The following is a 12,130-nucleotide window of genomic DNA, read 5'->3' on the forward strand; positions in this document are numbered from 1 at the left end:
CACCCACAGAGGCTGCAGGTGCCCACAGATGAGCAGGAGAGACTGGAGAACACCTGCACTGCACCGGAGAACAGGTAAGCGGGACCCTCACTCGAGTATAAGCCGAGGGGAGCTTTTTCAGTATTCAAAAGGTGCTGAAAAACTCGGCTTACACATGAGCATATACGGTAATATAAATTTCAGGTATGCAGTCGCGTCCTCTAACAAGAATCACATAGTCATAATTGTCTACACTGTAAAATAGTATGTGCTTGGGAAAGTTAGTGATCGTACTGACTTTATTACTGCTGAATCATTTTATTTTACTTACATTCAATGCAAAGAAATAAAACATAGGAAGAGCAATACGCCCTCCTTATTATTCACATATTTTAAAATAGGAAACACTTATCGGTTCACGTGGATCACTGCATCATTCTGATCCACTGAAGAGAATCTCATCTACATTTGGTGACAAAACTCTCCCATGGGAGCTGCGACAGACGGATAATTTTTGTGGTATTCCCAGATCACGCACAATAAGAAACTGCCCTAATCAAGAGCATATAACAAAATCAATCTGACCAGAAATTACATCTATAGGCTCTTTCTTTACGGATAAGGTGGGAAAGAGGGTCTTTCCTTGAGCACACAGATAGGTGTGTCTATTGTTATTACACGTGTCTAAGCATGCCTGTGGTGGAGAGAATGCTGAGCTGATATTGTGTCTGTATAATGAAGATGAAGCACACAGTAAGACCGCTCTCTGCCTGTCTCAATTCTTCCAATAAATGGAGCAGGCTCCCTTTCGAAGCTGACAATTAGTCCTGTATTGGTATGGCTGCTGTCTATGAAGCCACCAAAGGTCAACAATTACACAGAACCCCCTGGGAGGTGTTAGAGCAATACACAATACTTGTGTTCTTTGAGAAGCCAAGTTTGCTGCCTTGATCTGTTGGCAGAGGAAAGGCAGGAATAGAGGCAGGTCTCAAAGCATGGTCTGGGGGACTGTCACTGGCCCCTTGAAGAACAGGCACGCTATCTCTATTGGACACGGAACAGCTTGGAGTCCTTCAACAACTGGCAATTTTTACACAGGACTCTCTTTAGGTCATCTGTCATAATGAAACCCCCTTCTCCGGCAGGATCGGTCGCCACTCCTGGGTTTTTACCCTCTGCTGTAACTTCAGAGGCCACCTCAGACACAGGTTCCTTTGTAAGTTGCTCTCATGTGGTCCGTAAAAACTCCAACCTCATAACTTTTAATCTGCAATAATCTGTACAAGTGGGATAATGTATGCCAAGTGCTTGGTGTCAAGATGGCATGCAGTTGGCATACAATAAATACTTCCAATGGAGACCCCACAACTAAGCTCGCTGCCATCGAGTCAGCCCTAACGGAACAGGGTGCACGTTGAACGGCTACGTGCAAGGCCAGCAGTTCAAAATGACTGGCTGATCCGAAGGAGCAATATGAGACCCCCTACTCCTGTAAAGACTTTAGGAACCTAGGGGGCAGTTCGACTCTGCCCTGTAGGGTCCTATCATGATGAGTGCTAAATGAAGCAAGGAGTGAAGAGTAAGTACAAGGGCATCTCACTTTATTGAGTTTCGCTGTACTGTGCCTTGCAGAGTGAGTTGTTTTATGAACGGCAGGTTGGGGGCAGCACTGCATCTGTCAGTGTGCCATGTTTCCAATAGCACGGGGGCTGACCCTGCGCATTTGTGTCACCGTTTGTAATTCTCACACACCTGTTCACAAAGCTGTGACACATGGGATGTAACAGTAGAGCGTAAACATAACTTCACCTGGACCAGGAGACCAATACAAACTGTGTAGCTCACTTTCTCACCGTATGTGCTTTAGTGCGGGTGGCATGGAACCGAACCTGCTCTCTGACGCTTGCCTGGGAGTGATTTCGTTCTCTCTCTCCTTCAGAGCACTTGTTTTCTGACCGGGGTGACCCCTCTCCATACCGCGCCAGCCCGAGAAGCAAAAAAGGAGAGTGGGGACTTCAAGTCACAGAATCGACCCCAAATTTCACAAGAGTACAGGAAGCCTTTCTTATTTGGGTTGTAATATTTAATTAAATAACCTCTGAAAAGCACTGTGATTTTTATGATTAGATGATTTAAGTATATACTCCAGACAGGTTACAAATATGCGCTAATTATTTATACAGTAAGTAATCAGTGTACCTAAATAAAACCTACTTACTAGTAAGGCCATGTCCCCAAGGATACTCTTGGCAAAATTAGAAAAATCAGCATGATGGATGACTATAGATGAATCAATAGTTGGATGGATGGATGGATAGAGAGCTAGGAAGTAGCTTCAAGTATCCTAAAGTCAAAAGTATTTCTAAAAAAAAAGTATTTCTAATGACTAATGAAATGATTGATGTTATAAGTCTCAAAGTAAAAACTTCCATTAGCATTACGTGATTAAAAAGTCAATCAACAAAATTCATTCTTAAAGAGCAGCATAAGAAGAGGTTTCAAAGAGCTCATGGAAAATGGAATTAAAAGATAATGGAATTTTTCCAGGAACTTTTAGAAACTCCCTCACATATGTGGGTATATATAAACTTGCTGCCATCCCTGCACACCTGCAATGAATTTCCACTTTGCTCTAGGTGTGTGTGTGTGTGTGTGTGTGTGTGTGTGTGTGTGTGTGTGTAGAGGGGTTATAAGTGAGAGAGACAGAGATGGCACACTTACTTCAGTGTCCCTGAACCTGTCTTCATAGTCCAATCTGTCCTTCTCTACAGCAGTCAACTTTAACTTCAAGTTCGATACTTCGGCCATCAGGTCCAGTTTCTGCGTTTCTAAAGCTGTCCTGCTCAGAAGTTCCTGTGGAGAATTTACGAGATGCACTCCATCAGCTGTTTCACTGCCAGCACTCACTGCGGCTTTGTCTGAGCTCCGACTGCAAAGCAGCAACGATCAAGTAATGAATGGAACACGCTTCCTAAATATACACGCTTGTGCAAAATAAATACGAACTCTGGTCACCCTCCTTTGAGCAGAACTGAACACTTGTCTGTTTACTAGCTGGGACACAGATAGATACACACATTGATACACCCTGTGTATTCCGAGGTCCAATGACAGTAACATTGATGGCCATGTGACAGGCAATGCTCTGCATACATGAAGTGGTTCTCTCCTCACAACTGTCCGAGGGAGAGTCTTACTACTCTGACAAACAGAAGGGGGAGGAACAGAGAGTAAGAACTTAACAAAAAGTCACACAGCAGGTAAATGGCAGAGCAGGATAGGAATCCGGGCGGTCACATTCTGGCCTGTATCGTACTATTTGTGCTGCCAAGCTGGCATTGGCCCATGGCCACCCCACGTGTTACTGAGTAGAACTGCTCCGTGGGGTTTTCTGGGCTATGAACTTGGCAGAAGCAGATCAGCAGACCTTTCTTCCACTGAGCTAGGGGAGGGCCTGAATGGCCAATCTTTGCTTAGCAGTGATCTGTGCCACTGGGGTGCATCCATCGTATCAGAAAGCCTCTGAGACACGAGCACTTTTGGATATGCATGTCTGGAAGGACAGGCACTGAAGAGGGTTTTTCCTCCCCCTAGTAACGTCACAGATGTTTATCTTTTCTTAACTAGAAAATGCTTGTGTTGCTGGTTAAAAGAAAACCAAGTGTTTGGGTCTATAGTTTAGATGAGCCGAAGAGACATAAATCTGGAAGCACAGAGGGGAAATTAAAATAACCCAAAGGCCTATACAAAGTCAGTCCAAATCTAATCACAGAAGCATGGGATGTGTGTACGTGTTTGGAGACGCTACTCCATCATCAGAGTTACTACCACAACAGGTAGTAACAGCGCAGCAGGACAATCTCACCTTGCTGCCTGCTTCGCACATACCTGCTGCAGCATTTCCTCGGTGGCATTCAACTTCTCTCTGTGCTCTTCAAGACAAAACTCCAAATCGCGAATCTTCTCGCCTTGAGCCTCTACCTGGTCTGTTAGCACACTTACCTGTAATTAGAGCAGAGGCTCCGGTGAGTTAGAGAGGATTCGGGGAGCTTATTGCACACTTTATTTCTTTCAATAGAACAAAATTTGGAATGATCGAGCTACTCATTTGATTAAAGGAAGGGGGGGAAATTCTGACATTCATGACAAGGCAACAATCTTACACATTCTTATTTTTCCCTTTCACATTCTTACTTATCTGCTCCTCTAATTCATAGGATGCCTTTTCCGTGTGTGCACAAATGCTCTCTCTTTTTTTTATGGGTGAGGGGCAAAAGGGCAATAGTAAAAGTTGAAAGAGGAAATGAAGCTAATGTGTGAAGCAGAAATTATTAAGGACTGTTCAAAGATGATGCTTCAAGACAAATATAGAAGAAAAAATGAAACCGAGAAACTGTAAAATCCCACAAGATCTTTTAAAATACCACTGCTTACAAGAATCTGCTCAAGGCGAAGGTGTAACGCATTACACCCTGTGTCCCCGAGGAGCCCCTGGGCCAGTGCACCATCCTTACTTACTGTGGGCCAGCCTTCCTCCAAAGACCACCAATCTACTAGCTATAGTTTGGTTCCCATACCGTATATATTCGAGTATAAGCCAACCTGAATATCAGCCGATGCGCCTAATTTCACTACAAAAACTGAATTAAAAAAATATGCTGGAAAACTCAGCTTATACACGAGTCTATTCGGTATCTCAATAGATTTATCAAAAGTTAAAAACAGACTCTCCAAGTTAGCCCATAAGCAGGACTTCATTCACAATTGTGTTCTATTTGGCCTACCATCTCATTTAAAACAGAAGCCCTGGCCCTGGTGGTGCAGTAGTTACTCACTGGCCTGCCAACCACAAGACCAGCGGTTTGAAACCACCAGCAGCTCCATGGGGAAAAGATGAGGCTTTCCATGCCGAAACAATCGACACCCTCAGAAACCCAAAGGGGCAGTTCTCCTCTGTCCTCTAAGGCCACTATGCATTGCAGTCGGCTTGATGACAGTGAGAGAGAAAAATCATTTAAACCCCTGAAAACTTTAAATTTTAAAAAAGTGTATTTTCGTAAAAACCTAATTTTCTAATATTATAAAATCAGATTAGATGGCATTATGCCTGTATTCAGAATGGCCTTTGACAGGGGCAGTGAATTATTTAGTGTGGCTCTGCTAGTCACAGTCTCTGTAACTCCCACTAAATAACCTTTCCCTGCATGCCTCTGGGTACAATGGTGGGGGAAGACCCTGATGGGACCCACCTGTGAGTAACAGGCTCCTCGTGAGTGGCCTCCACTGGGTACAAAATGAGCCCTGGGAGCAGGAAAGGGGGATCTCACCCGCCGCCAGAGTCAGGAGTAGAGGGTCTTCTCAGGACCCCCAGATTGCTGGGCAGGGAGCCTCCGAGATCCAGAAGGCAGCCGTGACACTTGAGGAGTGGCAGTGGGGCAGCATCAGCAGAAGCCCCGCCTTCTTAACAGGCCCATACAGGAGCCAGATAGGAGCTGAGAGGTGGGCTTCCCAGGCCAGGGAGCAAGTAAAGCTGAGTGTTTGGGGGCAGGAGGCTGGCCTGTGGCACAGGGTGCCTCTGGGTATTAATCAAAGTTGCTGGGTTTGCTCATCCACAAAGCTGGAGTGGAAGTGCCTTCAAGGGAGGGCTTCCTGGGGTGGGGTAACTCTGGACCCGTAATTGGGAGAGTTAGATCAGAATGCCCTCGGGCTGAGAACTGGAGCAGAGTAACCGGCCCAGTGGGCCTTCATTAGCAACCCCCAGAAGAACTCTGTAAGAGGAAAAATTTACAACTACCCTGAGCACTTCTCGCCTACACTGGAACCTGTGAACTTCCTTCATAAGCCCCTGCATCATGAATAGGGTCACCAAATTCTGTGTGGCCACTGTGATAAATTATAGAACGTAGCTGAAAAATAGAGTGCTGTGGGGGCAGAGCTGGAAAAGAGTGCTGCTTGAGACGGGGCGATAATCCCGGGGTGCAAGTTAGAGGCAGTGTCTCGAAGAGCGTGAAATAATTCACGGTCCCTGCCCCTTGAAGAACTCAGGCTGAGGGGGGACTGTTCCTTCTACCCTGCGAGTGCACAGGCCCCACCGCTCTCGATGTGTACAGATTTCTGTTAGCTGTCTGGTTTCTGTAAGCGTCAGGCTTTGCCATTTCACGTAAGCACACCAATGGGAAAGATGAGTGGACACTTGCCTGGAGAACGAGGGACTCTTTATCATTTTCTAAACGCGCCAGCCGTTCTTGATACGCATCTCCGTTCCCAGGCAGATGTCCATTTGTCTGGAAGAGAAGAGCACACACCAAGCTCTTGAAAACCGATGGACTGAGCTTTGAATCCAAGGAACCTGAATTAAGTGCGGCCGTCACTGCCACTGGCAGGAGAGATGCGAATGTGACCTGGTTCCTTTAATAGATAACACAGATGAGACCTTGAGGAGCATTTTCAAAAAGCGGAACCATTTCTTACGGTGCGGAAAACAAGGACCCAAAGGGAACAGGGCCGCCGACATTTTTCGTGGATTGCGGATGCACACCAAGATACGCCTGTCTGTGGCCAAGGCACACTAGGGCCATTTCTTCCCAAATGCTCAGCAGCATTCTGGAGGGTGTGTGGTGGGGCGATGGGGATGTGGCGGGAGAGAGGTTCTGCCATACTTCCCTCCCTTCCGCCAGAGACCGACAACGCCTGCCTGTGAAGGGGCGATAGCCGGGACACTTCACACCACAGTCGTCTCTCTGCCTACTGACGTCTTCGAACCACAGGACAAGGCGCCCCCACCTCTTTGAAGCCTTCCTCTCTTTCTCCCAAAGCTGAATCACTGCAGCCCACAATGACTGGCCCTGATAACACAGACTGCCTATGCTTCTCAGTGCTTTCCCTCGGTCTGCTTCGAATTATTAGAGCCTTCTCAGCTGCTGTGCACACAATGCTAGGTTAAGCTCCTGGGCAGCCGAGCAGCTGGCATCCGCTTGCAGTCTTGTGTTTTGCAGATACCGATGCTCACGCTTTCTTCCCTCCCCATCACCTCTCTCGCATCAGATTTGGGTTATACATGGCCTGGTGTACCTGAGTGAAGCAAATGGTTAAAGTGTTGGCTGCTAGCCAAAGGTCCGAGGTTCAAGTCCACCCCAGGGCACCCTGAGGGGAGGTGGGGGGAGGGGAGCCCTGGTGACTTATTTCCAAAAACCAGCCTATGGACCAATGGATCACTGGAACCCACAGCCTTCATGACCTTGAGACCAATAGAACTAGATGGTGCTCAGCTACCACTACCAATTGCTATGAAAAGGATCACATTATAGAAAGGAGTCTTTGGTAGAGTCGGGGGGAAATTGGAAAAAAAAAAACTCAATACAAAGACCAGGCCTCCATGTCAGAGAGAGTTTAATGGACCCCCTGGGACGATGGCCTCCAGCCATCCTTCAGGTCTCAGAATGAACTCACCTCCATGGCTCAGTTTCCAGCTAAGCACTAGCCAGGTAAACAGTAATAATCCAAGGGAGGTACATACTCCTTAGAATAAGCAACCATTTGAGATGGAAAAGAGCAGCATTTTCCCCAGGGCGGAGATCATAAGGATTAGGGAGGAAGAAGCAGGGAGCACGCAGAGAAGTTGGAAGAGTGATGTTCTATGGTGGGGCCTGCCATCGATGACACGAAACAAAATGTGAATGAACAACTACATTGAAACCTACTTCACGCCATAAACCTTTGCCCAATTCACCAAAAAAAAGTTTGAAAAAATTAGGCATGTTGTGGGGGGTGGGTGTGGGTATAGAGGTGAGGGCTGATGAATGGTTTGAATCGCTGAATACAGAGTTGATAGTCTGAAATGTAAACCCCTCACCTAATTCACAATTAACAAAAAAACAGCCAATGAAAGCCCTGTGGAGCCTAATCCCAGGCTGACACACGTGGGGTTGCCATAAGGCAAAGCCGGGGTTGGTTATGCATGGGGTAAATGCCATAGGAAATCTAAATTGGGGGTAAAGTATAGATTTTCTTCCCTCCTCAGCTAAGGCACGTGAAAAAGGCTCACATCAGAAGACATTTTAAAACCCATCATTTTGAAATACAGTAGTCTAGGTGACAAACTCGGAGCCCTTTCTGCCTCCTGGCAACCCTACGTGTAGAAGTGCCCACGTCTGACTCTCAGTCACCCAGGGGAGAACCGCCCCCTGAGTCCCTGGAGCTGTCGTTCCTTGTGGAAGCACCGAGCCTCGTCTTTCTTCCAAGGAGCACTGTTGGTTTCAAACTGCTTACCTGTGGTTAGTAGCCCAGTGCAAAGCCACTCCATCACCAGGGCTCCTTAGTACATGAACTGTTCCTCTTGTTGTCTCATCTACGTAGTTCAAACTAATAAGTAAGCCAACAGAATTCCTTCACTCCTCTTCAAATACAACAGAAACAAAAGCCAGTTGGGGCGTCCTGACAGCACTCTGCTGGCACGCCAAGTTCAAGTGAAATGACACCTTCAGATTCAGAACCAGCACCAATGCAAGCGAAACATCCATTCTCACTCCCCAGGGCACATCTGATGTGACCTCTATTAATTTCTCCAAAATTAACTGCTATTATTATTTTACCAGGAATCAGGCTGCCAGGAGTCATGGCAGTGAGGTTGTTATTTTTTTAATTATGATTTTACCTTTCCAGTTAATATAGTATCCAGTATCAATTCTGGAAGTAACGAAAGTTATGTGTTGGGAGGGGCTTCATGAAAAGAGAAAATTTCAGGACTTCTTGGATCAATTTAGGTACGTTTTCCCTGGACACATTTTTTCAGAAGCAGAAGGCAATTCAGTGAATGTGCAATGAGTATTTCGAGCGGCTGGACAACATGCCTGCACATTGATCACAGCATACTTCTGTTTGAGCTGTTAACTGAAGGGGCCAAATCAAATTATCAGGAGTCTGGTGAATGACCTGGAGAAGAGTCGTCCCGGGGACTACTGGGCAAATGGAATGTGAGGGGCGTCTTGAGGACCCCGCCTTAAAAACTAGTGTGTTGATGATGAACATTACCAGACGTCTGCCCTAAAGACCCCATACAAGCAAGGCTTTGTGAACAGATGCATTTCATTAGATAAAGAAGTTGCTTGTTCGGCTGAGGTAAGAAGCAAAACTTGTCTTTCCTCTGGCGGAAAGACAGCAAGATAAGTCGTGTTTCTCTCCAAGTGCCTCTCCAAAACACCAAACGTGCTGCCATCGAGTTGATGCTGGCTCACGGGGGCCCACCTCTGGGTTTCTTAGACTGTAACGGTTTACGGGAGTAGAGTCCAGTCTTCCTCCCCACCCCCCGTTATCAGCTAGTCTAGGTGCTGTGAAAACAAGATGTTCTAGAACGCATTCTCCAAGATGATCTCCAAAGACAAAACAGGTCCTGAAATCCTACAGCGACCCTACTTAGGTTTCTTAACACGGGATTGCTTTTTGTAAGAACCCATCACAATCAAGGGGATTCTAATACTACTATCTGTAAACACCGAATCACAATTGGAACATAAGGCAAAGCTAAGAGCACGGTAGCTTACTTTGGAAGGATGCGCTGGAAGGAAATGACTTGCTATGGCTCCACTACATGCGGGTGGAAACAAGCAAACAAGGAGCGCATGGACTCTACTGGGGCACTGGTCGGTTCTGCCATCCTCGTAGGTATAAAACGAGCCAGCTCTAAAGCAGTGGGCGAGCTCACCACCCTCAAGAACAAAGAGTCAGAAATGGAATGAATGCTCTTTGGCCCCTGACATCCCCTACACAGGGAAGCCACGGGGGCCCAGGTGTGGGCAGAGGAAGTCGTGGCAGCCAGAACACAAACAGTGGTGGGTTTCCTGGCCCATGGCGTGAGTGCTTGGGAAGGAGGCAGGCTCTCCCAGCCTCTTTCCTCATTCATTAGGAGTCACCTCCGATGAGGGAGCTTTCTGTGCTGTCTTCTTTGAATGAACTGTTTACTCAAAAGGCAGCTATCTCCTCTCCAACCAGATGAGCCTCTACAATAGGCATCACAATGAATGGACTAAAACTAGTCCTTAGCTACCTACTCACCTTTCCCTCCCAAGACTCTGCATGCTTTGTCTAGCATCTGACACAGAGTGGGGGGTGAGATAGTTAAGGTTTATTGCATCAACCTGGCTGATAAACACATGTGGGATTAACTGAAGGGCAGAGAGATAAATGACTCTGTGAGCCTCGCCTTGCTAGTTCTCCAGTCTCTTGCTTTCTGATGGTCAGACCAGGGTGCAGCTGCTTTAGCCAGTTCCCTGCTTCAGCTGGCAAGGCTCACTTCCTGTAAGACATCCCTGAGGAGAAGCTGCATGGACCTACTCCGATGCAGCCCTGGGTGCTGGAGCAGCAGTGTGGAGACTCCTGCCACCGCTAAGATGTTTACACGTTCACTGATTCGGCTTTCCTCCTGCAGTTGGCATCACTGTGTGTGTTTGTGAGATTGGGGAGAACTTTGTAGATTGGTATTGGACATATGGGCTAATGTTGGACTTGTGGGCTTGGACAGCACTGGGTTGGGATGCTTTCTTAGTGTACACTTACCCTTTATATAAAACTCTCTCTTATATACAAATGAGTTTCTGTGGATTTATTTCTTTAGTCTACCCAGACTAACACAGGGAGCCACAAAGTGACTGATGAATGAAGGAACCATTGTAGTTGTTCACTGAACGAACGTGTGAGCATTAGATTTTAACCTCTTTCAGTCTCAGCAAGAACACTTTCCCCTCTATAACCTGGCATGCACTCCATGGCTGAGCTCCTTTCCCTTGAGGTCTAGACACTCTCTTACTGTACACCATGTTCACGAGGTGATCGCAGAACATCCTTAATGCATGGTAAGCTCCCTTAATGGACTGTAAGCATCCTCACGACATACTTTCATCTTCCACAATGTACTATAACGCTTTCTTCTTCCAGTCCAACAGGAATTCAGTCTTAACTTTTTCCTAAAAGCTCATGAGTCTTTCTCTGCTTTGGAACCTTTGTTTTTTGCTTCCCTGAGACCTACAACTCAATTTCTCCCTCCCAGTGTGCATTCTTGTATTCTCCTTCTCAACATATCCCATAAGCATCTGTGCCCCTCACTAAACATATCTCCCACTTATATCTGCCTCTAACAATCTGACCCAACTGTCATGGGCTCAGTTCCCACCTCGTCCTTTTTATACCTGGCCAGTCTCCTCTCCTCCTCCCCTCGACTAGAGTCTGTCAAAACATGCCTGGTCCACACTACAGACGTTAGCCCTTCATCATGTTCTGCCCTGGGTAGTTCTCTGGTGATTTTATCTGAGTTTTTTTTTAAATCATTTTATTGGGGGCTCATACAACTCTTATCACAATCCATACATACATCAATTGTATAAAGCACATTTGTACACTCATTGTACTCATCATTCTCAAAACATTTGCTCTCCACCTAAGCCCCTGCCATCAGCTCGTTTCCCCCCTCGCTCACCACTCCACACTCCCTCATGAACACTTGATAAAAATTTACAAGTTATTATTTTGTCTTATCTTGCACTGTCCAACGTCACCCTTCACCCACTTTTCTGGTGTCCCTCCCTCAGGGAGGAGGTTACACGTAGATCATTGTAATCGGGTCCCCCTTTCCAACCCACCCTTCCAGTACCACCACTCTCAGCACTGGTCCTGAAGGGATCATGTGCCCTGGATTCCCTGTGTTTCCAGTTCCTGTCTGTACCAGTGTACATCCTCTGGTTTAGCTGGATTTGTAAGGTAAAATTGGGATCATGATAGTGGTTGGGAGGAAGCATTTAGGAACTAGAAGAAAGTTGTATGTTTCATCATTGCTACACTGCATCCTGACTGGCTTGTCTCCTCCCCGCGACCCTTCTGTAAGGGCATGTCCAGTGGCCTACAAATGGGCTTTGGGTCTCCACTCTGCACTCCCCGCCTCATTCACAATATGATGTTTTGTTCTGATGATGCCTGATAACTGATCCCTTCGTCACCTCGTGATCAGGCAGGCTGGTGTGCTTCTTCCATGTGGGCTTTGTTGCTTCTGAGCTAGATGGCCACTTATTTACCTTCAAGCCTTTAAGACCTTAGATGCTGATCTTTTGATAGCCGGGTACCATCTGCTTTCTTCACCACATTTGCTTATGCACCACTTTGTCTT

The 12,130-nt window shown here is 46.6% G+C and overlaps 1 protein-coding gene across 5 annotated transcripts in view; it reads right to left on the reverse strand.

Moving 5' to 3' along the window:
* Positions 1 to 12,130, reverse strand: part of PPFIBP1 (PPFIB scaffold protein 1) — a 204,603-nt gene that overhangs the window by 45,142 nt on the left and 147,331 nt on the right. For all 5 annotated transcript variants that reach the window (XM_075551936.1, XM_075551934.1, XM_075551935.1 and 2 more), the window contains 3 exons: positions 6,177 to 6,263; positions 3,868 to 3,981; positions 2,701 to 2,832 (listed from right to left, as the gene is read on the reverse strand). In XM_075551936.1, coding sequence (XP_075408051.1) covers positions 2,701 to 2,832; positions 3,868 to 3,981; positions 6,177 to 6,263 — 333 coding nt within the window. The remainder of the gene's footprint in view (positions 1 to 2,700; positions 2,833 to 3,867; positions 3,982 to 6,176; positions 6,264 to 12,130) is intronic.

The sequence above is a fragment of the Tenrec ecaudatus genome, chromosome 6, assembly GCF_050624435.1.
Source record: "Tenrec ecaudatus isolate mTenEca1 chromosome 6, mTenEca1.hap1, whole genome shotgun sequence".
In the NCBI taxonomy this organism is placed as follows: domain Eukaryota; kingdom Metazoa; phylum Chordata; class Mammalia; order Afrosoricida; family Tenrecidae; genus Tenrec; species Tenrec ecaudatus.